Source organism: Glycine max, chromosome 2 (genome assembly GCF_000004515.6).
Source record: "Glycine max cultivar Williams 82 chromosome 2, Glycine_max_v4.0, whole genome shotgun sequence".
Taxonomy (NCBI): domain Eukaryota; kingdom Viridiplantae; phylum Streptophyta; class Magnoliopsida; order Fabales; family Fabaceae; genus Glycine; species Glycine max.
The window spans coordinates 10,507,908-10,535,186 of record NC_016089.4 but is presented as its reverse complement, the minus strand read 5'-3'; the positions used below and the strand labels follow the sequence as shown (position 1 = coordinate 10,535,186).

Genomic DNA, 27,279 nt, shown 5'->3' with positions numbered 1-27,279 from the left:
CTGTGCGTCACACACGATACCCAAATAGATCGAGTTAGTTACATAGTTAAAGCAAACAGCCACATAAGTAAAGATCCATAAATCTAAGGCAAAAACTCTCACCCTACACCCTTCAAGTCCTTTAAATTGTAGAAGGACCACGACAACTACCGGAGTTCATTAAGGAAAAGCAATGGTATATATACTGATGGATAGGATTCATTGGTTCTGACGATCTGAACCAAATTAAGTGGTGGTTTGACTAGTTTCCATAAGATTATAGATTCTAATTTCAATATCGTCATTTTACATTAAAAAAAAAAAATCAAACCAAATCAATTAGAGAAATGTTAGTACTTCTTTCAGACTAAAATATAAGTAAAAAACATTTATTTATCATAAACAAAAATATAAGTAAATTTATTTAACTAACTTTTTTATATTTAATAATATCATCTTCAAAACACTTTTCATTTAAAAAGAAATTTATTCTAACAACTTTCTATTTTTTTTTCCTATGCAATGAAATGTAAAAGGTATTTTAAGAAATAAATTATTTTTTTACTTAGGACTATCAAAATTATATGATATAACTTATTTTCTTAATTAACTTGAATCAGGATTTTTTTATATTTCAGTCCGGAAGAGAAAATATACTTTCACACTCTCTTTTAAAAAATACTATTTATTATTAGCTAAAATTTATTTTAAAAAAATACAATTTTTTGTGAGTCCCATCTTATTTTAGTTTCTGTTTTATTTTTATAGTTTTTAAAAAAATTTAATCAATTAATGTTAGAAAGCATGTCACAGGGTGCATTGTTAGTAATCCTCCACCAATTATAATTAGTTTAGTTCCTGAAATTTTTTTTCAAGTCAAACAAACCCAAAAATTATGTCTTTCTTTGATAGTTGTATTCATGGATTCCCATACTTTAGAAAAAAGGGACTACTATTGGCCCCTACAACTTTTGTCGGTGGTCCCTACACTAAAGTGAAATACCTAATTTGCCCCCATCAAAATTGTGTGTTTCTTTTTGTTATTTTTTATTAATAGTTTAGTTTTTTTGTTTAACCTCGCATGGTTCGAACAAAACAAACTTCATACATTGTTGGACGTAATCCCTCTCATATGAGGGTCCCTCATATGAAGAGGATGATGTTGCAAAGAGACATCAGAGGCCGACAACATCAGACAAAGCCAGAGGCACAGCTACATGCAAAGCCACAGGGACCACATGCAAAGCCACAACCATTAGGCATCGTTGGACCTCGGAGGTCTAATTGATTTGTTATTACTTCGATCTTACAGGAATCATTTTGTTGGTCATGTATGGATTCATCATACTTCAAAATAAGACACACGACTTTAAAGTTGTTTAGGATTGTTCAACTTTAGTTTGTTTAGTTAAAAGACAAATAAAAAAATAAAGTCATAAAAGTTCTAAAATTTCTTACAACTTCATTAGAATAAATTTAAAAAAAAAAGCAGAAGTTACAAAAATTTACAACTTGTTTTAAAGTTGTAAGAATTCATACGACTTAATTTTATTTGAGAATTAATTCAAAAATTACCCCCATTTGGTTAAATAAAAAAATTTCCCCTTTTTGGTCAAAAAGGCAACAAGGTGTGCCCACCCACGATGAAAACAAATAAGTACAAAGCACCAAAAACTGCCCAGATACAACAAACCAAGCATCCCCAGTGTGAAGCAAAAAAACATTTTAATTTGCTGTAACCAAAATTAGCGATTCAGCAAAAGAAATGTTCCAACCCCACAGTTGAAAGCATACAGAACACATCAATTGAAGAATATAAAGTTGCCTTGTGGCTCTCTAATCGTCATGATATGAGAACAAATAGATTCACATTCAGAGCCCCATGCATATTGGTTGCAGACTCCTGAAACATATAATATGCGTAAATGCATGCATGTGAGCAATGGACTAGACCAACTATATATACTTTTAATTACGAAGAGATATATAGCTAGCTGAGATTCTCACATAAGAAATTGTATCATGCTGTTGTAAAGGCTGCATTCGAAACTATCGAATCTTAAGCTGATTATCATGTCATGTCATCAAACTGTACTATTTTCGGAGAGGAATAACAAATTGTCTTTGAAGTTGGAGATGTAGTTGTAGGCGTATTCATTATACAACTTTTTATATACAATCATTTTTTCTTCTCAAAGTACGAGTATAATTACTTTGGTCGTTTCATTAGAAATATTTCAAAAGTAGTATCTTTCAAAGTCAACTTTAAGCATCTTTCAAAAGAAATACTTCTTCAAGTGGATATTTCAAAAGGGCAAAAATGAGTATCAACAACTGTTTAAACATTAAGTGTGGACAATAGACACTTATAATATCACTTTTGTAGAAGGAAAACAGTTACAGATCAAATAATGCGGTACATTAAATGCATGGTTAATTATGGTCTTATATATATGGAGAAAAACAATACACAAGACGAGCAAGAGTTGCAAATTAATAGCTGGTTGATGAGTAAAGTTAGGTTTGCCGTGTTTCCTAAATCCTAATGGAGTAGTAAATTTAAAAAGCAGTGTACGACAGAAAAACTAACACGAAAAATGTTGTGGAATGTATATGAAATGTCCTATTCGCCATAACAGGGAGTTAGTGCAAGCCACTAGAGTTGTTGCTACTATTTGAATAAGACGATATTTTTTCCGTTAAAAATATTTTTGGGTATTATTAAGCAATATAATTACATTTAAGTGATATAAGTCATGTTTTATTTTTATAATTTTTTAAATAAAATTGGTTAAAGTAATTTTTTTTGTCTCTCTTTAATTTTGATCTATGATCTTCGTCCCCAATTTTTTTTTCTCGTCACTTTAGTCTTTTTTTTAAGATAAAACATTCATTTCATTCTATATATTTTAGAAATTTATAATTTTGGTCCCATCTTAAATTTTGCATATAGGTTTTATTTATTTTATTTTATTATAATTGAACCATAAATCTAACATATTTATTTAAAATATCCTCAATAAATAATAATTAATTGAAATATAAAAAATAAAATAAACAAACTATGAAATTTTTAGGGTTGTATTATTGGACTAAATTAAATTTTGAATTTTCTGAAATGTAAGAGCTAAAATCACAGTGAAAAAAATCATATAAATTAGAAATTAAATAGGAACCAAACTCCTAAAAGATCATGTCAACAAATTATGACTGCGACTGAAAACATTGTATATATTATATATCATTTTATATATTAAACGTGTATTTTTTATTTATATTTTATTATTTATAAATAATAAAACATAAATAAGATTATATAAATAATAAAAATATAAACAAAATATATAAATAATAACATATATAAAAAAATTATAATGATGCAAATATAAATAAGAAAACATAAATAAGATTATATAAATAATAATAAAAATATATATAATGATTCAAATATAAATAATAAAATGTAATCAATAAAATATTGGTTATCTTGTAAATGTAAATTTTAAAATTAATTACCTGTGATAAACACAAATATCTACTGACATAGTATAATGCTCGGTGTATTTTGTGTTAATTAATTATTACTAACATTTAGATTTTTGTTGTAAAATAACTTTAAATTATTTATTATTCATTGAAATTTTAAAGCACCTATGTTAATTTTTTAGTGATCTTAAAATATTATTAGAATAAAATATTATATTTTGATTGTATGGGTAGTTTTTTTAATAAAATGTCACTAGATATCACTAACAACATATTTTGGGCAATTAACTTTCATCATGTGCAAAAAAAACAGACCACTAAAATGTTATTAGAATAAAATCTTAATCACATGACTTTTTTTCTTTTTTCCTTAAATCCATTACTCTACTGACCACCTTTCAGTGGTGGATTTGAGGATAGTTAAAATATTATCTATCTTCTAATACTAGTCTATTAAATCAAATTTTTCATATATTGTTCCTATCAAATTAAAAATATAAATTAAAATTTTAAATTTGATTTTATTCTATTTAAAATAAATGTCAAGAAAAAAAAGTATAACCTTCACAAGAGCAATTATTATAGCAACCAACCAACATAATATATGATTAAAAAAATACTAAAAGTTTGGTGTACAAAAAATAATATATACAATACTAATAATCATCATCACTATTATTAGCTTCATCAATATAATCACTTTCTTCATCTTTTGCTAAATCAATAATTTTGTCATCACTTTCTTCTTCTTCGTGGTCAACAACTTCTGAAGGTACCACCCGTTTTCCATCAATTATTAGTCGAGCTAAAATCATTCCTATCCAAAGACAATCCTTGATCATTATCTAGGGTATTAAATGCAAAAGGGATCGAGCCAATATCATCATTTTCTTGACAAGCCACATGTGTAGCTTCCTCAGGCACATCATACAAGTCTTGAAGCTTTGTTTTCACAACAACTAATCAAGACATATATGGCTCATTAGTCCTCAGTTTACGATTACTATTAATAAGAAAGAATCCATATTTGTCAATCTAGTATCATTTCTTGGAGGATACATCCCACCAATCACATTTAAACAAGACAACATTGTTTTCACCAGACTAACTCAATTCAATAATATCTATTAAGAAATCAAAGTAATCTAAATTACCTGCATTTTCATCATCTTTAACTAAAACTCCGCTATTTTGTGATTTCAAATGCATATCATGATCTTTTATATTAAACCTCCAATCATTTATAAGATAACTTGTGTATAGAAAAACACGTGTATCAGGTCTACAAGCTAAGTTAAACAATGATTCATTCATACTTTCTCTCCTATTCCTTTTCAAGTGTCGCAGTCTGTTGAAAAAAATATAAGTGATCATATTCTTAAATTATATTATAATAATAATAAGAAGAAGAATAATTAACAACAACAATAAATAATATTATTATTATAAATAGAGAGAAACGAGGCACTCTATGCCTCTCTAAATTTTTAAATAATAATAAAATAAAATAAGAAGTTAAAAAAATATATATTAAAAAGAATTAATAGTGGGTAGTTATAAAGGGTAGCATAGATGTAGAAATGTAGACATCAAAAGGTGGTTACACAAAATGATATCCCCTTTATATATTATTATAGATTATAAATTATAGATAATGGACATATATAAAATCATACTTACATGATTTTTAAACTGCAAAAATTCCTTTTCATGACTTTGTTCCATATTTTGAGAATTTGCTTTCTCTAATTCTTCTTTGTGTAGTCTAGTCATTTGAACACATATATAATAAATATGATGAATTACATATAATTAGAATAAATGTAAATATATAATTTAATAAAATTACTTACTTAATAAATGGTGATACTTCATAAATTCTTGCTTGCACGCATTTTACCAAACTCAACTCAATGTACTTTTTTTCGAGCAATGGTTTGTCTACTTGTGAAAAAAAATTCAACTTTGAATTTTTCGGTTGATCTAAATCACCTTCATAATTTCTTCCAGTTCTATTCAATCTTGTCTCAACTCCATGTAAGTACCTAGAACAAAAATGCAAACATTCTTGTGCAATATATCCTTTAGCAATAGATCCTTCTATAGGTATCTTTCAATATGATACATCCAACGATATTGCACTGGCCCATTAATTCTTGCCTCGTCTATTAAGTGAATGGGCAAATGGACCATTATGTCAAAAAAAGGAGGAAATATTTTCTCTAACTTGCATAAGGTTAGAACTATTGTTCTTTGTAGTAAGTCCAAGTTCTCCAAACTTAATGTCTTAGAGCATAAATCTCTAAAAAAGAAACTAAATTCAATTAACACCTCACAAACTTCCTTCTATAGAACACTATGTAATGCAAGTGGGAGATAACAATGTAAAAACACATGGGAATCATGACATTTCATCCCAGACATTTTTCCATCTTAGACATTTATGCATCGAGAAATATTAGATGAATGACCATCAAGAACCTTCAAATCAACTAAAAATGGGCAAAAAGCGCGTTTTTCCTAAGATGACATAGTGTAACTTGGATGTTGGAATGTATATTTACCATCTTCAACCATGGTTGCATGAAACTCAGGTCAAATGCCAATACACTCTAGATCAAAATGAAACTTTATACTATCTTTTGTCTTCCCTTAAGATTCATTAGTGTTCCTATTATGTTGTCACAAACATTTTTTTCAATATACATGACATCTAAATTATGTCGTAACTTCAAACATTTTCAATAAGATAATTCAAAGAAAAATACTTTTCTTCTTCCAGTTCTCAGGCAATCGAATCTTTTCACCCTTCTTTCTCTTTTTTTCATATATACCAAACTTCACCTAAAATTTTTAAAAAATAATATTAGAATTTGATATAAAATTACATATATAAAAAAAACCTATTTGTTCAATGATATTTCATCTTTCAAGATTTTAAATTAGAACTTAACTAAACTTAAGTATAACTATGATCCTTTTTCACCTAATAAAATGCTAACTAAATTAATTGTTAAAAATTTCATTTTTATCTATAACAATTTATAAAGGGAATAACATTTTGTGTAACTACTTTTTTTGTCCACATTTCTATACATATTCTACCTTTTATAACTATCCCCTATTAATTCAATACTTAGCGAGCCCCTCATAGTATTAAACATATTTCTCTGTTAACCTTTTTACTTAATCTTTTTTCGTCCCTTTAGGAAGATAATGAGCTCAAAATCTTCAAGGAGTGTTCTCCTTACTTTTGTTATAAGGGACTGACTCGGACTAAAATGTCAGAGGCGGTCAACAATAAAAAAAATAAAATTCATCATATATATATATATATATATATATATATATATATATATATATATATATATATATATATCATAAAAAATATTTATAAATTAATATTCTAAAATATTAATTATAATAATATTCTATCAAAATACGGAAGGTCTTTCTTGCATGTCACACGAAAATTATCTATAATTGAATCTATATTAAATTTTTCAGCAATTTGCTTTTCAGTATATACTAACAAATAATACAATTAGTCAAGAATTTATCTTTCATTTTACTGTGAAGTGTAGTCTCGAAGATATTCGTATCTAAGAAAGATCGCTTTGTAGTCGTCATAAACACAGTGTAGACACATGAAGTCTGAGAATAAGAATTATCACCTTATACATGAGAGGATAAGCTTGTGCTTTTTTAGTATTAACCAACCAATGACATTGATCAGAAATAGTTTTCAATGCTCCAAAATCAGAAAGTTGTCTCACATGATCAAAGTACTCAAGTTGCATCCTCAATTGTATCATCTCAGATTGTGCAATGTCTTGTGGATAAAATTTTGTTACCAATTGATAAATGTCATCAATTATGAATTATGTCTTCATCTCTCTCGGATTTAAAGCTGAATTAAGAATGAGTAGTTTGATAAAATATAATATTTAAATACTTCTTTTAACAAAAGACAAGATTGCTATCGATTTTATAGTTTAGAAAAAAAATTAAGAGATAAAAACAGTTATATAATAACTAAAACTAATAAAATATAATCTTAAGATAAGATTTCTCTTAAAAAAAAGATACAATTATTATAAATTTTATAATTTAAAAAAGCCAAGAATAAAAGATGATTGCATACTAAATAGTAACTGAAATTTAATAAAATGTAATATTTAAATAAAATTTTCAAAAAAATATAAGATTTGTATTGATTTAATAGTTTAAATAAAAAAAATAAAGTCAAGAGAATTGACAATTTTCTCCCAATCCTTATATGCAATTTACGCACGTAATACACTTTGCACTTCAATTTATGCTCGACGACATTTGTATTATTACTAGTATTTGTATAGTTTTTGCTAAATGCACCCCACTTATTCTTTTTTTTACAGTCGCACTCATTAATTTTAATTTTCAGAAAAGAAGTCAAGAGGGCGCCCCCCTCAGTAATATGTCGGTCCGCCCCTGTATGTATCCCATATATTTCCACATTTACATTCATGAATAACAATGATAATGTTAATCTGTAGCTAAAAATAATTTAAAAACAAGCTTCAAATCAGCTACAACGTAAACTCCAACTGATTTCGTAAAAAATGATTTCAATTTGGAAAATCAAAACATTCTAAAGGTTTGGTTTGAATTTGAAGTTGATTTAGTTCTTTCAAAAATACAAGCCATCCCAATTCCTCGAAAGTTATATTTCCAAAATACACAACGAAATTCGAAAACTCAGGCGACGAATAAAATAACATAAAAGTTACGCGATAAGATGATGTTAAAAAAAGTCAAACCTGTAAATATAATACTTGGTTTATTAAAGGCCAAGAAAGGTTTTACCCTCGCTAAAACCAAAGACTACCATCCCTTTCAACAATCAAATAAAACAAATTCAAAACCGGACCTGTCCAACTGTAATTTTACAAAAGCAACTTCCATTAATCCCAACACAGGCAATTCCAGTGTTCCATAGATAATGAAAATAGACACAAAAGGGACATCAAATATCACTCATCCGCACTAGCTTATTATAAAGAATTCTGTCATCCCTCCCAGTGTTGCTCTCCAATAATGCACTTTGTACTAGTTCCTGTTTTTATAGAATAATAATAGATTAGAATGGAAGGTCAATGAAAAATCATGGGAGGCAGAAGATGAATATGCTCAACAAATATCTTGAGGCAATAACATGACAAACATCAACAAGCTTCAGAAATTTTCTCACCTTGACATCCCTGTGCGAAAAGAACATCCCCAGATTATGGAGAATTATTCTCATATCCTCAACCTGGAAAGAAACAAATATTAGTCATCATTCTTGAGGAAGGCTTGAAACAAACAAAACAAAGACCACGGTCCTTACCCTGATGTACCCAACACGATTACGATCGAAAAACCGGAAAGCCTGCCATAAATGATATCAAAGAATTATTTCTTCATCCAAAGCAAATTGTAGACAGATTATAAATAAATTATCAAACAGAAGCTATATAACAAAGTGTTACATAGTGTACAAGAAAATACCTGCAACAATTCTCTGTCCACAACAACCTCCTTAACAGCGGGAGTTTCTTTCTTAGTATCGTCCTTTCCTTCCTTTTCTTCTTTTACCTGTGCATCAGCCTTGGATTCTTGCACCTCATCTTTAACCTTAATCTCTTCTTTAGAAGTTTCATCTGTTGTTTTATTATTGGTAGTTATATTTTCAGATTTAGTATCTGCTTTCACTTCTTGCTCAGCATTATTATCATGGGATGCCTCATGCTGGGGACTACCATTTTCCATTTCCTCATACTCTTCAGGATCCTCTTCTGGATCTTCTTCCTCGTCTGATCCATCTTCCATCTTCACATCATCCTCCTTATTACTAGAGTTTTCATTCTCAACAACAGCTTTCTCGTCATCTACTTGGGTTGGATTTGATGTGTCCATATTTGTGGGCTCACTCTTCACAGAAGGATCATCTCCCTTTTGACGCTTTACAGGGGATTTTTTTACGTCATCCTTCTCTTGCTCATCATCCCTCTGCCTCTTCTTCTGATTTCTTTTGATCACAAATTTTATGCGCAGTTTCTGGAGAAAAATGGTAAACCAAATTTTAAGTAGGCTGCCTTTGAAGAATCAAGACAGATATCAACTATACAAAAAAAAAAAAAAAAAAAGGTTAACCAACCTGAAGAAATGTCAAAATTCTAGAACCCATTTGAAACTGAAGCATTTCATAAAATGATTCGGCAAACAATGAAAGCTGCAAAACCAATAATCCAGAAACATACAACATAAACTTGGAATCAGAAATAGTCCATAACTACATAATTTGGTGACAGAAAGTACTGTTACAATGGAGAGCAAATAAAAAAACATGTGAGCATACCTCAAGATTTGATTCTTCAACATCTTTATCTGTATAATCCAGCAATGAATCCAGTGACAATGACAAAGAACGTATCTGTACCAGAAATTACAGATTAAACTGAGTACATAATATAGTAAAACATACAAATAGTGCATGCTTTTTACAGTCAAATTAAAGATAACATACTTTAGAATCTTTGGTCCATTTTGTTTGAAGAATAAATCCAGGGTGACGAGGAGGTTCATCAGACTTCCTCTTGTCTTTCACTTCCTTACTAGATTTGCTTTTGAACCCCTCGTCCTTTCCATCCCTCTCTTTTGTTACTTTCTCATCTTTTGACTTGTCCCCCTCTTTTACTTTCCCCTTTACATTGCTAACATCAGAGGCTTTCTGCTTGTCTGTCTTTGCCCCACTTTTTTCACCAGTTCCTCCTCTTTCTTCCTTTTTATCATCTTTGTCAGACTTTGTTTCTGTTTTACTGGTATCTGCATTGTCTCGCTTTTCAGGCATGGGGGTCTTTGATTGTTTTTTAGGGACAACCTTCCCAGTTTTCTTCACCTCTGGCGTCACTGTGGTATCTGCATTGGCAGTCTGCTTGCCAGTGCTCTGTGTGTCATCTTGTGCTTGAACTGCCACAACACTCCCTTCATCCTTTTTGTCAGACGGTGTTTCTGTTTTATTGGAATCCGCAGTTTCTTCTTGCTTCTTAGAGACAGGTGTTTTTATCTTTTTCTTAGGAACTACCTTCCCAGGTTTCTTCACCTCAGTCACTACAGTATTTGCATCCGCAGTCTGCTTGCCAGAGCTCAGGGTACCATCCTGTCCTTGATTCTCCACATCCTTTTTAGGTTCAGATACAAGAGATTTAGAAGCTTCACCCACCACCTTCTTTTTAGGTACCCGCTTAATAATCTTTTTTTTCTTTGTTGTTTTCACAGCAGGATCACTCGCAACTGCATTTACTATTGGATCTGGCTTGTTTTGAGGTTTATCTTCAGAACTATTTATTTCTGTATCTTTGCCCTCTTCACCATCAATTTTCCCAATAGACATATCCTCAGCAACTAAGTTTTTTACGGGAGTTTGAACCCCAGTAGGATCCACAGAAAATTTGCCATCCCGATCAGTAACATTGGATGTTGTCACTTCCTCAGCAACATCCTTTTCACCTGCTTTGTCTGTTTGTTTGGTGGCAGCAGCATTTGCCTTAGTGGCAACTTTCTGTTTCACAACCCTCTTTATAATCTTCTTTTTCACAGACTTCACACCACCTGTGGTTTGACCAGTGGCAGTTTCCCCAGCTAGCTTTTTTTCAGCACTTTTGCCTTCTTCACCAATGTCAGAACCTTCATTTTTAACGATGTTATTGTTATTCACTCCAGTTTTTCCTTCAATTTCTTCCTTAACAGTATTATTATCCTTTTCTTTTTTCTTTACATCTGACTTTCCTGATGGAGTAGAATCTTTCCTTTTATCTGATTTATCTGTAGTATAATTAAAAAGGAAAACCAATCACAACTAGTTATATATAGCGGGGGGGAGATGAAAAAGATCTCATGTCATACAAAGGAAAATTAGGGAGTAGTACACTCACCTTTAGATTCTTCCTTGTTATCTCTTGATTTCTGAAACATAACCAAAAAAATAATATGAGAAAATATGGAAAACAATTTACCTCTACAAAACCATCCAACAAATAAATCTCATAGCAACCCCAAGCAATAAATACAGACCTCTTTTTTCAAAGAAAGTTGACGTTCTCTTTCAGCCACAGATTTCTTGTGGGCAAGCCACTTCTCACGCCATTCATCCAATGAAGGGAGGCAGTCAGACAAATCAGGAACATAAAGAACAGTGATTTCCTTGTGGCTAAAGAAACCATCTTTGCCAATTCTATCGTAATGTATCTGGGAAATTTTACAGCTTTCAGTAACTAAACTTTTTAAGTGAAAGACAAGTTTTTCTAAATGGAACCAAAAGTTATAAACATAACCTTAGATAAAAGGAAATATTACCAAAAAAGAAAGGAGCAAAACAACTACGTATAACAAACAGATTAAACCAAAAGAAAGTTACTTGCTTTGATGTATTTTTTTAAAAACAGGTATATGCTAAAAATGAATACTTAACATGTGGAGGCGGTTTAAACAAAAAGATAAAGGAACAAAAGTAAGTTAGCTGAAAAACCAATAAATAGTATTAAAAATAACTGATACCTCAAGAAAAGGATTCCAATGTTGGCAATTCTGTAAGTCAAGTTGAATAACATCATTTGCATATCTGTAAAAAGGGGAAAACATTCACAAGTCCTGGAGTGGAAAGTATAAAATATTTAACACCAATAATCACATCATAAGCATGAACCTGAGGGCAGTTTTGATTAAAGAGTTATTGTCAATCGATGGATCACCCCCATCAACAGGTTCCCATGGACCACCAACTGCCATGAAAGAATGATCCTTCTTAAGAACCCCAAATCTAAGGAAATTGCAAAAATGAGGAATGCGATCATCTACAATTTTATCAGATGACAGCTCCTCCAACGCAGACCTACTAAGTCCATTCATCAAGATTATCTGAAACAAATAGACAAAAAAAAAAAAAAAAAAAATTGATCGAACAGTAGAAGCACCGAATCCTTCACTAGAATATAAACTTCATATATAAAGATTACATCTATGGTGGACCAAATATACAGCAGCAAGAAACCAGTACAAAGGTCACTGGACGCACCAGTGAGGAGAGTAGATTGTGTGGTTTTTAGTCATGTGAAAAATAGGAGAGGGGGACTCAGAAGAACATTGGGGCAAGTTGTTAAGAGAGATCTCATGGTAAATAATATCTCAGAAGATTTGGTCTTTAACCAAGACGAATGGTGCTGTGTGATCCACATAACCGACAACTAGTGAGATAAGGCTTTAGGTGGTAGTCTTGGACCATTTCAGACACAACTTTCTGTAAAACTATCTAACAGTGAATTTTTTAAATGGAGCCTCGTGTGCAACTTTTTTTAAAAACCAGGGCATGAGTCACTTTTACTTAAATTCAGAATTTATTTAAATTTCGAAAAGTGACAGTCTAATATTTTCACTGGTGAAGATTTTGATGTTATCATGGATGTTGAGACAACAGCAGACAATAAACTATTACACGGTTACCACATATCAGGATGTTTCAAAACCTAAATTCGTAAGTGTGTCCATTAATAGGGCTGAGGAGTAAAAGGAGGGTGGTTAAGGATTTTAACAAAAACAGCATGGATTAATTGATCCAATTGAGGACAAAATAGAATAAACATTCTATAAAATTAGGATAGAGCAATTTTAAAAAGAAAAATTAAATTTACCCAACCATCTGGCTTCTCTATATATGCCATTTTTGTTTGCAATGTATAATAATTGACTTCTAGGAATTTTAGGAAATAAAAATCAACTACCTTATATGGCATTCCAAATTAAATCAAATGAAGTTTAGAACTTTAGTCAGCATAACCAATTAGGCCAGGATTCTTAACATCCAACAAGTGTAATCAAAACATACCCGTGTTTAAACAAAATATCCCATGGCCTTCAACTCATTATATCCATCCAACTTCTCTCTAAAAACTACATCGTCCATTGCCCAACTTCACATGGATTAACATGGTCAAAACACAAGGTTATTGACCCCAGGCTAAGCAAGAATGCAAACCCATTTTATAAGTGAGCAACATCTTGTTAAAATTTTAGCATGGTTGAAATTGATCATCTTCCCCAAAATCAATTCTCTCTATAACACTTAAGAGTCCTCTAAGTAACAACAAATTCAGAATGCCAAAACCAACTGTTTGATATCAAACAAATGCTTCAAAATGAAATACAAAAATAAGAAAAAGCAATTGGATGATCCATAAAATAACAAAACCATAATGAATATCATTTAATTCAATTCAGTGCAACACATGATATAAATAGAGAGAAAAACGTAGATTACAAACTTCACCAGTGAACCTACTTTAGCATTCCAAACTGTATTTCCATGTTCTGAATTTGGAAGTTGTCCCACCAGAAGCTTGTTGGAGGAGTCTCTAGGCTCAGTGGCATTTTCTTCTTCAACAAAGTCATGCTCAAAACTGCTCAAAATCATGGTTACCTCATTACAGCCATATATAGGCTAGGAAATGCATAAATGATTAAGACAAGCTCAAAATAGGAGAAAATAGTTTTTAAAAATGGGATCACTTTAAACTGTCAAGAAAACAAAACTCATTTTTTGAAACCAAATATAATGCAAATGTAACCACAGTCATCCCACCCAAATATATTTTCCTCTCAAAACCAAAATCATCAACACCCAGCTAGTATTGCTAAGTGTTCAAGATACTCAGACTACACAATGAAAAAGTGTCAAATAATTAAATTCTTCACATTATGGACAAGGTAGAAAAATAAAGAAAATCAAAAGTCTCAAGACATAGTACACCTTTAGAAGCATAAGATAATATTTTGTAATCATGTAACTGACGTGACACAAATGAAGATAGAGGTACCTGACAGGAGTATGAATAGACAGTTTAAGGTTTTCCTTTGGCCAGTTCACAACAACCTAAGAAAATTTTGCAAAATAATTTCAAATCAATATCAAGACCTTCTCATCAAAGAAGCAACATATACAGAAATTTTGGATTAGCTAATTTGGTATTTAAAGAAGATTTTGGTCAGGCTTCTGAGAGAGCTTTCAAGGAACAAATAATAAAGCAAACATTTCCCCAAATAAACAAACATGGCAATAGTAACAATATACCTTGGAGAATTCAGGAGAGACAAAGAGTCGGGGGTATCGCTTATCTAATAAGAGGTAATCCCTCTCAATGTCTACCAAGCGGGATGGGAATACCTGTCCATGCAGTTCAGAAAATGTAAAATTAAATTAATCTGATTTCAGATCCATGCAACAATATAAACAGTACAAAAACTGTAATCTAGTCTCAATTTCAAGAAATCAATTCACATTCATTGCTGAAGAGGACTATAATTGCAATGCAGCATCAATAAGAATAAGAATATTCTAGAAAAACTATTTTCCCCCTCTGTATTTGATTCATCTCCTGATCCGCTACTAGAAAAACATCCCAAAAATAAGAAACAGGGTGGGTAACAATAGAAGGAACAAAAAGGAAGCAACAAACTACCAGATGGAAGAACTGCAAAGCAACCATATGGATTGGACAAAAAGGAACAGGAAAGAATAATTACGGCCCAAAAGAAAACAAATACCCTGAGGATGCAAACCCAAAAAGGACTGACTGTAAAGACAAAAGGAACAAAGGCAACTGAAATGGCCCATCATCATTGAATCGAATTTTACATGAACAGGTAGAGATCAGGAGTGGATTATTAAGATAAAACAAAACCAACAAAAGGATAAAGTGTAAAATTATTAGCAATTTACAGGAAATATAATCAACCCAGTACTACCGACAGATCTCCAGAGGAAAAACAGCAGCACAACTAGCTCCTTGACGAGGAACATTCTTATAATGATGGAGGAACTAATATACTAAGTTTTTATTTCCTTTTACCTTGCAGACATATTCTCTCCGTTTTTCTTTAACAGGTGAATGGTGCCTTCAGCATAACAGAACATTAAGTTAGTTAGAAAAGGCTGCAAGATATACAAGCAGCTAGATATTCAGAACCAGAGCAGGACGCAGAAATAGAAAAATCATTAAGATCCACCTATGTAATGCTCCATGATGTGGGGAGTCCCGTCGTGTAGATCTCCCCTCCTTTGTCAAAGATGACCCACGGGGATCTTTTGAAGTACCACGGGGATCCTTGGAGGATCTCGCTGGAGTTCGTTCAGGCTTAGTTTCAAGTGCACGTTTGCGCTCTCGCTCCCTCTCCTTTTCGCGCCGCTCCATAATGCGATCCCTTTCACGTTCCCTTTCTCGTTCTCGTTCTCGCAATCGTTCCCGTTCTTTCTCCTTTTCTCTGTCCCTCTCTCTCTCACGCAAGCGCTCCCGGCGACGCTCTTCTTCCCTTAGCTCAAATTCTCGTAAATAACTTGCTCGGTCATCTTTGCGATCAGTATGCCCACCATGTGGCAGAACATTTCCAGGATAGTCCAACTCCATGGCATTCCCATGAAGACCTTTTCCACTGGCATAGTCCCTGCCAGGAGGTAGGCTCACTCCATAACCAGGATTTGAAGCATTCTGAGAATACAAGATATCATCCACATTTCTCCTAGGAGCTGCTCCTAATATTGATGGCGCATGTTGTCCACTATATGAAGTAGCACTTAGCATGGATGAAGCGCGGGGATCAGAATCCATCCTTCCTCCATAAGACACAAGATCTTGGGTGGGGTGACGACTAGCAGCAGCCCTTGCTGCAAGATAATCAGCTTGTCTGCCAGAAATGTGTTGCTACTTAGTGTAGAGAGAAATATTATTACCATTTAATATAGCTAGGCACTGTTGATCAACTTCAGCCAAGTTTCATCAGAAATTCAAAAGACAACTCAAAGTGTTTTACATATTACTACCACAATGGATAGATATAATATATTCATTAAAATAAGTTTGTTAGGATTGGCAAAAAAGCACTACACAAACATAAGAAAATGCACATTCTTTCAGAAATAAAATAAAATACCTAGCACCCCCATCAAGTGATGCAGCCTGCAGAGACTGAGCTTTCAGTAATTGCTCTTGTCGAAGCAAAGCTGCCTGATCAATGCGATCATAAATTTCTGATTGCTGAACATAAAAAAATGCAATATGATTATTTTGTTAAAAAAACAAAAAATAAAGCATGCAAGAATGGTAATTTTCTTCCATTTGTTTTGCAAATAGATACTCAGAAAAACTAAGAAAGCTGCCACAATTTTTTTCTAGGAGCAAGTATACACCTGACGTTGATGACTAAATCCAACAGGATCAGCAGCATATCTTCCAGCTGGGTCACTTGTTAAGTCCCTACCAAGGTAACCACTCTGCCGTTCACCATATTGTCTCCTATCTAATCCAGAATATTCCAAACCTTTGTCACCATACAATTGATCAGATTTGTGACCATATCCATGGCTTGAGGACGAGACATAATCTCCAGATGCAAACTTAGGTGAATCAGAGACACCCAAAGCATAACCTCCACGACCATCTAAAGCTGATGATGCAGAACCCTTGGTACTCAATGAAGGGACCTATACAAAAGTTCAAAAAATATAACAATCAATTTACCACATGTAGCACTGTAAAGAGAATATTATTTGGGGTATCAAGGTCAAGAAGACAGGTTAAAAGAACAAGAAGTTCTAACAGAAACAGAGATAGTGTGAAGTTAAACAGTGCTGACACACATAACGTAATTACTTCACCCAACTTTCAAGCCCTTGAATAAAAAATTATTAGTACATTAATCATAACAAGGGCACAAGTTTCCCTAGTGCTGGGAATAGTTAATTAACATGATGCACAATAATCACAAGGCTAATCCAAGAAAACGGATACTTAAATCCAACCACTTTCACATCAAACTATTAGGCATTAACAAACTTCCTGTTAACCAACAACACATTTTTATATTCCAAATAAAATATATTCACCAATAATACTTAAAATACTGACCTGTTGTGCACTGCTCAAAGCAGCTGAGCCATAAACAGAACTATACTGTCCCCCATACTGCGCAGCAGCCGAAGGCCTATACCCACCAACATCAACGTCCTGAGAACCACCTAATATTGTTGAATGCCTAGAAGCCACAGAATGCTGACCCGCATCATGCCCTCCAACGGAACTCCCAGAATAATTGGCACCCAGCTACAACCACAAAATCCAAATCAACACCATAGTCTATAAAGCTATTACACTCAATGTTTGAAAATCGCAAACTTATGAAACACATGCAAAAAAAAAACACTCTTTTGGAGGGGATGCAAATATTTAAACATAAGAAATTCCAATGCCACCAGAAATTGCAAATATTCAAAACCCATGCTTAAAAAATAAAAACATATATGTTAAGAACAGAAAGGGGGGAGGGGGCAAGGGAAATGCAAATCTTGAGTTATAAGAAATTGCAAAGCAATTATAAAAGTGTTAAAAAATTTCAAAAACAACAAAATTGAAACACTTACGTTCTGGCCATATGCGGATTGACCAGTGTACGATTGGCCGTAACCGCCGCTACCTCTTGAATACATGTTCCTCCTTCACAAGCGACCAATCCTGAAACCAACGAAAATCGAACAATTCATTCACCAAAACAACAACAACAGCAACAACAAGGAAACAAATTAGGCATTTTTTGTTCTATCCACTTTCCACGCACCGCTTGCAGAGAAGGAAATCGAGACTCGCGGATTCGAGTGACGAATTGGAAGATGAGAAATCGAATGGGAAAAAGGCGAAGGTTCGAATTGAGGAAGATAGCAGGGAAACCCTAGAAAGAGTGAAGAATGGAGTGAAACGGTGTGTGGTGTTTTATCTCGATTCCGAAGGCATATGAAATAACCCAAGTTTTACGAAAGAGAAAAGACAAAAAATATGAGGGTTTTTTGCTTTATGCTTTTTGGAGGGGTTAACTTGATGGGCTATGTATTATGGGTTTGTGAGGTTATATGGACCAAAATTTGATACGAGTGCTTATGTAATAATGGATATTTCTTTTCACAACTATTTTGTTCTCCTTGCACTCCCCATGTTTTGGGACTTTTTAAAGTACCCAAATTATCCTCCCGTGTTTAAAAATAAAACACCTTTTTCTTCTCTCTCCCCCTTTATTTAGTAGGTCATGCATTGTTCTTTAGATGGAATTAAATTATAAGAGTTGACGAGTATTAATATGATTTATTTACGGGTTCTTTCTAGCTAGTTAACTTGCCAACCTGTCATTTTATAACTCAACAACTTGCCACGGTGGGCCTACCCTCCAATTCACCGATCCACCTATAAGTGGGATGAGTTGTGTTTCTCAACATGTTTTCTTTGACGGGTCAACCAACATGTCTCGCCTAAGATGAGTTAAAAGTAAGTCGAGACAGGATTGCTTGCTTTAACCACCCCCTGCATATGTGAATTAGGTGAATGGTGAAGAAAAGTCTCTATTAGGCAATATGACAACAAACAAATGGTAAAACCAAGGACCATATTACTAACACCAAAAATTCAAGATGATATCATCAATATTATCAAATATATCTTCTATACAATAAACATCTTAAGGTCAGTGTAGGGGGAAGAAAGTACACATGTAATCTAAAGAATGGTTCGGGCAAAAATTCCTTCTAAAAAAGTTGCTAGTTTGGGACATGTGGACTAGGTTGTTAGCAAATGCGAACTAAAGGAATTAAGCATATAAAGGAATAAATGCTCCATCCCATTCACTCGGTGGATTTGAATTAAAAACTAGAGTTTTGAAAGAGCTATGTTATTTTCCTGAAGGTTGTAAAGAAAAACAAGTTTTTTCCCCAAATATTAAGTGTAAAGAAAAACAAGTTTTTTACTCATTTCAATATTTTGTTGTTGATGAAAATTGAGGTAATTATAGAACATGCAGACACGAATACAAGCTGGACTGCTTCCAATTTTCCACTAAGGTGATATAGTTGGATAATGCTTCGATTTCTTCAAATGTATGATATTGTACCAATTTCTATCCACTTTTCGTGGAATACTTGAAACAATTCAGCTACGACTAAGCACAAAGTACGGCTAATGTGGTCCAAGATATGGGTTTGATCCATAATTGTATGTCCAAATCCATGGCTTTTCTAACTTGTTTTTTTTTGTGTGTGTGTGAAAAAGGTGATCACAAGGGATTCTTTAGGCATGATGGATACTTATTCAAAGATAAAATATTGTGTTTGCCTAAAATTTCTATGCAAGAACTCATGATTAGAGAAGCTCATGAAGATAGCTTAATGAGACATTTTGGGGTTGAAAAGACTTTGGCCATTTTGCACAAACATTTCTTTTGGCCTAAAATGAAACATGATGTTATTAAAACATTGTGCCAAATTGCATTATGTGTCATAAAGCTAAGTCTAAGGTCATGAATCATGGATTGTATACCTTATTGCTCATTTCCACCTTTCCATGGACCAACATATCCATGGATTTTCTGCTTAGTCTCCCAAGGTCCAAGAGAGGCAAGGATTTTATTTTTGTGGTTGTTGATAAATTCTTCAAGATGACACACTTCATTCCATGCCACAAAGTTGATGATGTGTGTCATGTGGAAAATATTTTCTTCAAATAGGTTGTGCGCCTTGTTGAGTTACCTAAGAGTATTGTTTTAGATAAAGACTCCAAGTTTTTGAGCCATTTTTGGAAAACTATGTGGGGGAAAGCTTGGCACCAAGCTTCTTTTCTCCACGACTTGTCACCACTAAATTGATGGGAAAACCGAAGTGGTACATAAAACTTTTTCTCAACTCCTAAGGTGCCTCATTGAAGGTAATTTGAAAATTTGGTTATCCCATGTGGAATTTTCATACAATAGGGTAACCAACTATACCACTTCTCTTTCTATTATTGAAGTTGTTTATAGTCTTAATCCTTTGTCTCCTCTTTTTTTTTATTAGCCCCTTTGTTTCCTTTTAATTTGATTCATTTGCCTAATGTTGATTCTACGTTGAATAGAGATGGACTTTCCAAAGCCTCTTTTATTAGGAACTTGCATGAAAAGGTGAAGACTCAATTTGAAAGGAAGATGAAACAATATGCTAAACAAGCAAACAAGGGGGAGGAAAATATATGGTGAGGGTCCATTTAAGGAAGGATAGGTTTCCTTCTCAAAGGAAATTTAAACTTCAAGTTAAAGGAGATGGTCATTTTCATGTTTTGGAGTGCATAAATGACAACGCTTATAAAATTGATTTTCCCCTTAAGTATGGTGTGAGTAAACTTTCAATGATAGTAATTTATCTTTTTGTGATGTAGGTATATTTGATTCAAATATGAAAACAAATTCTTTTCAAAAGGAGGGATGATGAAGGGTTACAAAATGATAAGGATCTTAGGTTAGGAGCAATTGTTACTAGAGCAAGGTTGAGAAAGCTAAAGGAGGACATTAATATGAAGATGAACTTATATATGGAGAAGGAAAAGGAAGGAGTCTTGAAGATAATAATTGTAGTCAAATCTTTGATTACTAGTAGTTGTTTTTAAAACTCTTTGTTGGACTTTAAAAACTATGTAATTGAATCCATGTTTGAGTATTAGCTTTATTTTAGTTATCTTGGTATTTTAGATTTTTAGTAGTTGCCTTGGTAATTTCTTTAGTTTGTTAGTTATGGGCCTTAAGCTAAGTGCTCATCTTAGCTAGAGGTATAAATATATTTCTTAAACATTTTGTAAAGACCTTTTGCTTGATAATTAAATTTTAGCTTGTTGCTAATAGACACAGTGATTCTCTTATGTTCTTCCTTGGAACCCTTTATTCTTATAAAAAAACAATTCTTTGTAATAAATTAACCTTAACTCGTTAATTATTTAAGAATTGTGACGTTATTCTTCCATTCCCTTATCTTGATCCATCTTTTTTAAAATTTTGTTAATTTAAGTGAATTCCAACTAAATTCCCAAATTAATGATGTTGAATTTCGATCCACATTAGGGATTGTATCTGCATGTGGTAAAGGTTTATCTACATCTTGAAAATGAGGGATCACTTTTTCTACTATAGATACAATCTTATCACTATAAATAGCATAAAGTCCCTAGTCTAATCTAAACACAAAAAATTAATACCCATTCCATCATTTGGGTATGTGTTCTAAGGTTGAAAGTTGTTTTTAATCAACAAAAGAGACATATACTAATAATGGGTACATGCTAGGGATATCCTCCTAACACTAACAAATACCACAACATCAAGTACATCATTTTTCACTACTGCTACATATTGCTACTATTATCAAAAGACACTTGTTACACCCAACCAAATAATATATATCTGTTGGCCTATGATAAACTTTGTACACCACAAACAACATGATAGTATATTTAATTCAATTAGAATTACTAACCTCACTCTTTCCACAATTCAGCAGATGAATTTGACAGCACTCATAGTTTCAATTGCAAAGAATACTTCTAGCCTTTAACACACTCACTTTAGATGGAATGTGTATTGTTTTCTGATGTGTTTAGACTAGGGACTCTATGCCTGTTTATATGTATCAGATTATATCCATCATAAAAATTGATCCCACGATTTTAGGATGCAAATATATTCTCAACAACTTTATAATTAAAATTGAAATGTTGTTGTTACCATATTTGACCAAGTCAAGTGGTTAAGAAAACATAAGAAGTGGATGAGAAAAAATTAGGACCACTTTAATTTAATTTCAAAATTTAAAAAAAAAACTAACATTCTCCCACTTGGTCCAATGTTTCTCACACTTTATGATATCTACAATACTGATAACTTTATGTTCACACCTAAGATGCTAACCACATGAATCATGGCGGTAGGCTCTCTAAAAATGATTATTACCTTCCATGTATCACAATGTACTCACTCTTAGTAAAAACAACAATTTAAATGAATGAACATGTTCAATATTTATTGAGTCCAAAACACATGTCTTTCTCAACAAAATTGTATACAACAAAATGAGAAGGCAAGCAAAATAACTAAAGTTTCACTACAAAAGGGAACTTTATATGACAGAATCAAGTCCCATTCTTAACATGATCCTTAAATGACTTTGTTTGCATGCCTTTTGTTAATGGATATGCAAGCATTAGTTCAGCACTGATGTTTTCAATGATGATTTCATTCTCTTTGACATGTTCCCTCATGGCTAAATACTTAATGTCGATGTGCTTACTTTGACTTCCACTTTTATTGTTTTTAGTAATAAAAACAACAGTTGAATTATCACAATATATTTTTAACGGCCTAGGAATGGAATCAATCACTTGTAGACTGGCCAATAAACTTTTTAACCAAATATCCTATGATGTCGCTTCAAATAATGAAATAAACTCATCCTCCATGGTAGAAGTAGCAACTAATGATTGTTTTGCACTTCTCTGAGATATTGCTCCATTAGCCATCATGAAGATGTATCTAGATGTTGACCAACGAGAGTCAATGCAACCAGCAAAATTTGAGTTTGAGTAGCCAACAACTTCTAAATTGTTAGATCTTTTATATATAAGCTTGTAATTTTTGGTTCCTTGAATATATCTTAACACTTTCTTTTGCGATTGTCCAATGCTCTATTCCTGGATTACTTTGATATCTCCCAAGCATTCCAACCACAAAAGCAATGCCATGTCTTGTACACACCTGTGCATACATAAGGCTTCCTACAACGGAAGCATATGGAATGTTTCTTAAACATTGATTCAAATTGAATCTATCACCTTTCACAATAGGTGCCATGTTAGGTGAACAATCTTTCATCCAAAATTTTTCTAGAACTTTATTAATATAGGCCTTTTGAGATAAGCCGAGAATCCCTTGAGATCAGTTTCTATGGATCTCTATGTCAATGACATATGTTGTCTCACCCATATCTTTCATGTCAAAATTCTTAGAAAGGAATTGTTTCACTTCATGTAACATCCTAAAATCATTGGCTGCAAGAAGTATATCATCCACATATAAGACTAAAAATATTATTTTACTCTTATTGACCTTGTGGTATATGCATCTATCCATATTGTTCTCAACAAAACCAAATGATGAAATGACACTATGGAATTTCAAATACCATTGATGTGGTGCATGTTTTAGTCCATATATTGATTTCTTGAGCTTGCAAACCAAGTGAGCCCTATCACTAGAGGAAAATCCTTCAGTTTGTGTCATATAAACTTCTTCTTCTAAGTCACAATTTAGAAAAGTCATTTTCACATCCATTTGATGTAATTCTAAGTCAAAATGAGCAACTAATGCCATTGTGACACGTAAGGAATCTTTCATGGATACAAGAGAAAAGGTTTCTCTGTAGTCAACTTCTTCCCTTTAAGCAAATCCTTTAGCAACCAATCGAGTCATGTGTCTCTCAATGTTACCAAATGAATCCTTCTTGGTTTTGAAAACCCATTTACATCCAATAGGTTTTACCCATTAAGCAACTTAACAAGATCCCATACTTTATTATTAGCCATAGATTCCAATTCATCTTTCATAGCATCATACCATAGCTTAGAATTACAACTGTTAATTGCTTGCAAAAATGACTGAGGATCATTTTCAACTCTAAAGTCATATTGAGACTTTTGTAAATACACTTGATAATCACTAGGAATTGCAAGTTTCTTTATTCTAGTTGATCTTCTCAATGTTACATCCATACCTTTTGGATGTTGTTCAACAGGCTGCTCAACATTTTGTGTTTGATGTTGTTCAATTTCTAGAATATGATCAACTTGATGTGGAGCTTGTGTTGCTCGATTTTGGTGACTATTGCCAAAAACCACTAGCTTATAACTTGATGTAGGAACTGTTCCCTCATATTGATTTTTTCTCAAGACCAATGCCTTGAGTTAAATCACTCCCACTAGCCACGTCATTTTCAAGAAACTTTGCATTTCTTGACTCAACAATTCTAGTGATATGAGTTGGATAGTAAAATCTATACCCCTTACACCTTTCAGCATAACCAATGAAATATGCACTAATGGTCCTTGGATCCAGCTTCTTTTCATTTGGATTATAAATCCTAACTTGGATCCAGTTAGGCAACCCCAAACACACATATGTTTTAAACTTGGCTTTCAACCTTTCCATAATTCAAATGGGGTTTTAGGGACCGCCTTTATTGGTACCTAATTTAGTATGTACACAATTGTCTTAAGAGCCTTATTCCATAATGAACGAGAAATTTTGGAATTGCTAAGCATACTTTTTACCATGTCCATCAATGTTTGATTTCTTCTTTCGGCCACACTATTTTAATTCGGCAAGCCATGCATGGTGTATTGGGTCACAATACCATCCTCTTGAAGAAACTTTGCAAAAGGACCAAGTGCTTGTCTTTTCAGTGTATTTGCCATAAAATTTGTCTCCTCTATCTGACCTCAGAATCTTTATTTGTTTTCCACATTGTTTCTTTACTTTTGCCTTGAAAACCTTAAAGGCATCCAACACTTCATATTTATTATTAAGCAAGTAAAGATACATGTATCATGAGTAATCGTCTATGAAAGAGATAAAATACTTTTGGCCATGCGAGTCCATATCGAGACAACAAATGTCAGTATGTATAATTTCTAATATTTATGAACTTCTCTTGGCATTTTTCTTTGTCTTGTTAGTTTGCTATCCCTTTATGCAGTCCACACAAGTGCTAAAATTAGTAAAGTCAAGAGTCTCAGCTACTCCATCATTCACTAGCCTTTTAATTTTTTCTATAGAGATATGTCCTAGTCTCCTATGCCATAATTTCGATGACTTTTCATTCATGATACAACGTTTAATACCAACGTTTTCTTGTGTAGCCATCAAATTATATGGAATTGTGTTAGATAAACTAATTTTGAACAAATTGTCATTCAACACACCATTTCCAATAATAGTATACTTAAACAATAAATCCAATCCAGATCCTAAATTAAGTCTACATGTGTCAATAGTCGTCACACGTGAACGCATCCGATTCTCAAAGTAGATGAGTCGTTCACCTTCATTTGGATCCCTTTGGCTTGAGAAGCCTTGCATGGTATTAGAAATATGAATCGTAGATCTAGAGCCAATAAACCATGTATCATGACAAATATCAGCCATCTTAGATTCAAAACATACAAAGGAAAAATAATTACCCTTCTTTCCAAGCTAAGCCTTATGTTTATAGCCATCATTCTTCATGTGCCTTTTCTTTTTACAAAAAAAAAAACACCTAGACTCTTCTTAATTTTGGCAATAAGAGGTATATGGTTCTTTTCCTTCCTTTCCTTCTTCCCTTTATCTAGAGTCACGGTAAAAGCACTTTCACCAATCTCTAGAACAAGTCTCCCTTCCTCTTGGACACACATGGTCAGAAGTTCATTGATTGACCATTTCTCTTTATGTGTGTTGTCTCACACCTACGACTCCAATGAACCTCATAGATGACAACTTAGACATTATGGTGCTAGCCAAGGCCTTCTCATAACTTTCAAAATGTTCATCTATGGTTTTCATGAAATCCTTGACCTTTTGGCATTCTAGAATTAAACCATGGATACTAGCAGAGATATGCGTCTTGATGAACATAATGGAAAGACAGTTAGATCTTTCCCATAGTTCATATAACGCGACTTCTTCTAAAGTACTAGAATCCGTAAGCTCAATTGGTTCATCCCTATGGAAAACATAGTTAAGGTCAACAACCCCTAAATGGAGAAGAACTTGTTCCTTCCATTGCTTATAGTTTCCCTCGGTCAATATGGGAACCTCATTTTTATCATCGGAGATTATCAACTGTAACATGTAACCAAATATATAAATCAATGCTTGTAATAATTTAAAATGCATGTGAATCAATACGTCATCAAAATCTACATGTGGGTTAAGATTCTAACACAAAAAAATTCACTTTATTTTTTTATGATGAAACTAATAAATTATCATTGCATCTCCTAATACATGTGGGTTACTTAAGAGACAAATTTATTTTATCCTAATTGATCATGAAAATTATAATAAATTCTTGTTGGAAAATTCAATACATTAAACACATTCAATTACAAGTTATCATATTAATCATCATGTGATTCCTGTAAGTATAACGTTAAAATGGATGTTGTGGTTACTCCATAAAATATACCATCACTAATATGATATGCAGCAGCGGAAACACATGTAACAAACAATGCATATTTAAACCAATAAAAGCATAAAAGATGAAGGTTATATTTTTTGTAAAACAGAAAAACAATATAATGCCAAAAGGAAAATCCTTTTACAAATGGAAAAGACAATAAATGCTTTTAATGGAATTAATCATGCTTGTATGTTTTAGAGGAACAATGTACAGTGGATTAATAAAACATAAAATATATAAACAAAGGTCATATATATTTAATGTAGCGTAGAAGCCTCATAGTAATAGAAAACAAACAATTTGGCTTTTAAATAAAAGAAACATTGCAATCGTACTGTAAAAACTACCGGCACATAACACATGCTTGTTATGAGAACAAGAGTTAATATTTAAAGACTTAATTGGAAACCATAGCAAATAGCTAGACATAGGCAAACCTGGCTCTGATACCAAATGATAAACTTTGTTCATCACAAACATCATGACAATATATTTAATTCAATTAGAATTACTAACCTCCAACCATAGCTCTTTTCGTAATTCAACGATGAATTAGACAACACTCATAGTTTCAATTGCAAACAATACTTACTAGCCTTTAACACACTCACTTTAGATGGAATGGGTATTTTTTTTATGTGTTTAGACTATGAATTCTATGCCTATTTATATAGATCAAATTCTATACATCATAGAAA

The 27,279-nt window shown here is 32.6% G+C and overlaps 1 protein-coding gene across 1 annotated transcript; it reads right to left on the bottom strand.

Annotated features, from left to right (window-relative positions):
* Positions 1 to 8,267: 8,267 nt before the first annotated feature.
* Positions 8,268 to 18,400, bottom strand: LOC100790366 (protein SHORT ROOT IN SALT MEDIUM 1). Its single transcript, XM_003520037.5, has 21 exons — positions 18,145 to 18,400; positions 17,951 to 18,041; positions 17,439 to 17,633; positions 16,721 to 17,014; positions 16,465 to 16,568; positions 15,544 to 16,218; positions 15,387 to 15,432; positions 14,609 to 14,701; positions 14,355 to 14,410; positions 13,820 to 13,937; positions 12,191 to 12,402; positions 12,043 to 12,106; positions 11,560 to 11,733; positions 11,421 to 11,451; positions 10,013 to 11,310; positions 9,845 to 9,919; positions 9,644 to 9,718; positions 8,995 to 9,543; positions 8,834 to 8,875; positions 8,696 to 8,758; positions 8,268 to 8,560 (listed from the first exon to the last, which is right to left on the bottom strand). Exons 2-21 carry the CDS (start codon positions 18,014 to 18,016, stop codon positions 8,471 to 8,473), a joined length of 4,320 nt encoding a protein of 1,439 aa, XP_003520085.1. The 5' UTR covers positions 18,017 to 18,041; positions 18,145 to 18,400; the 3' UTR covers positions 8,268 to 8,470.
* Between the last annotated feature and the right edge of the window lie 8,879 nt (positions 18,401 to 27,279).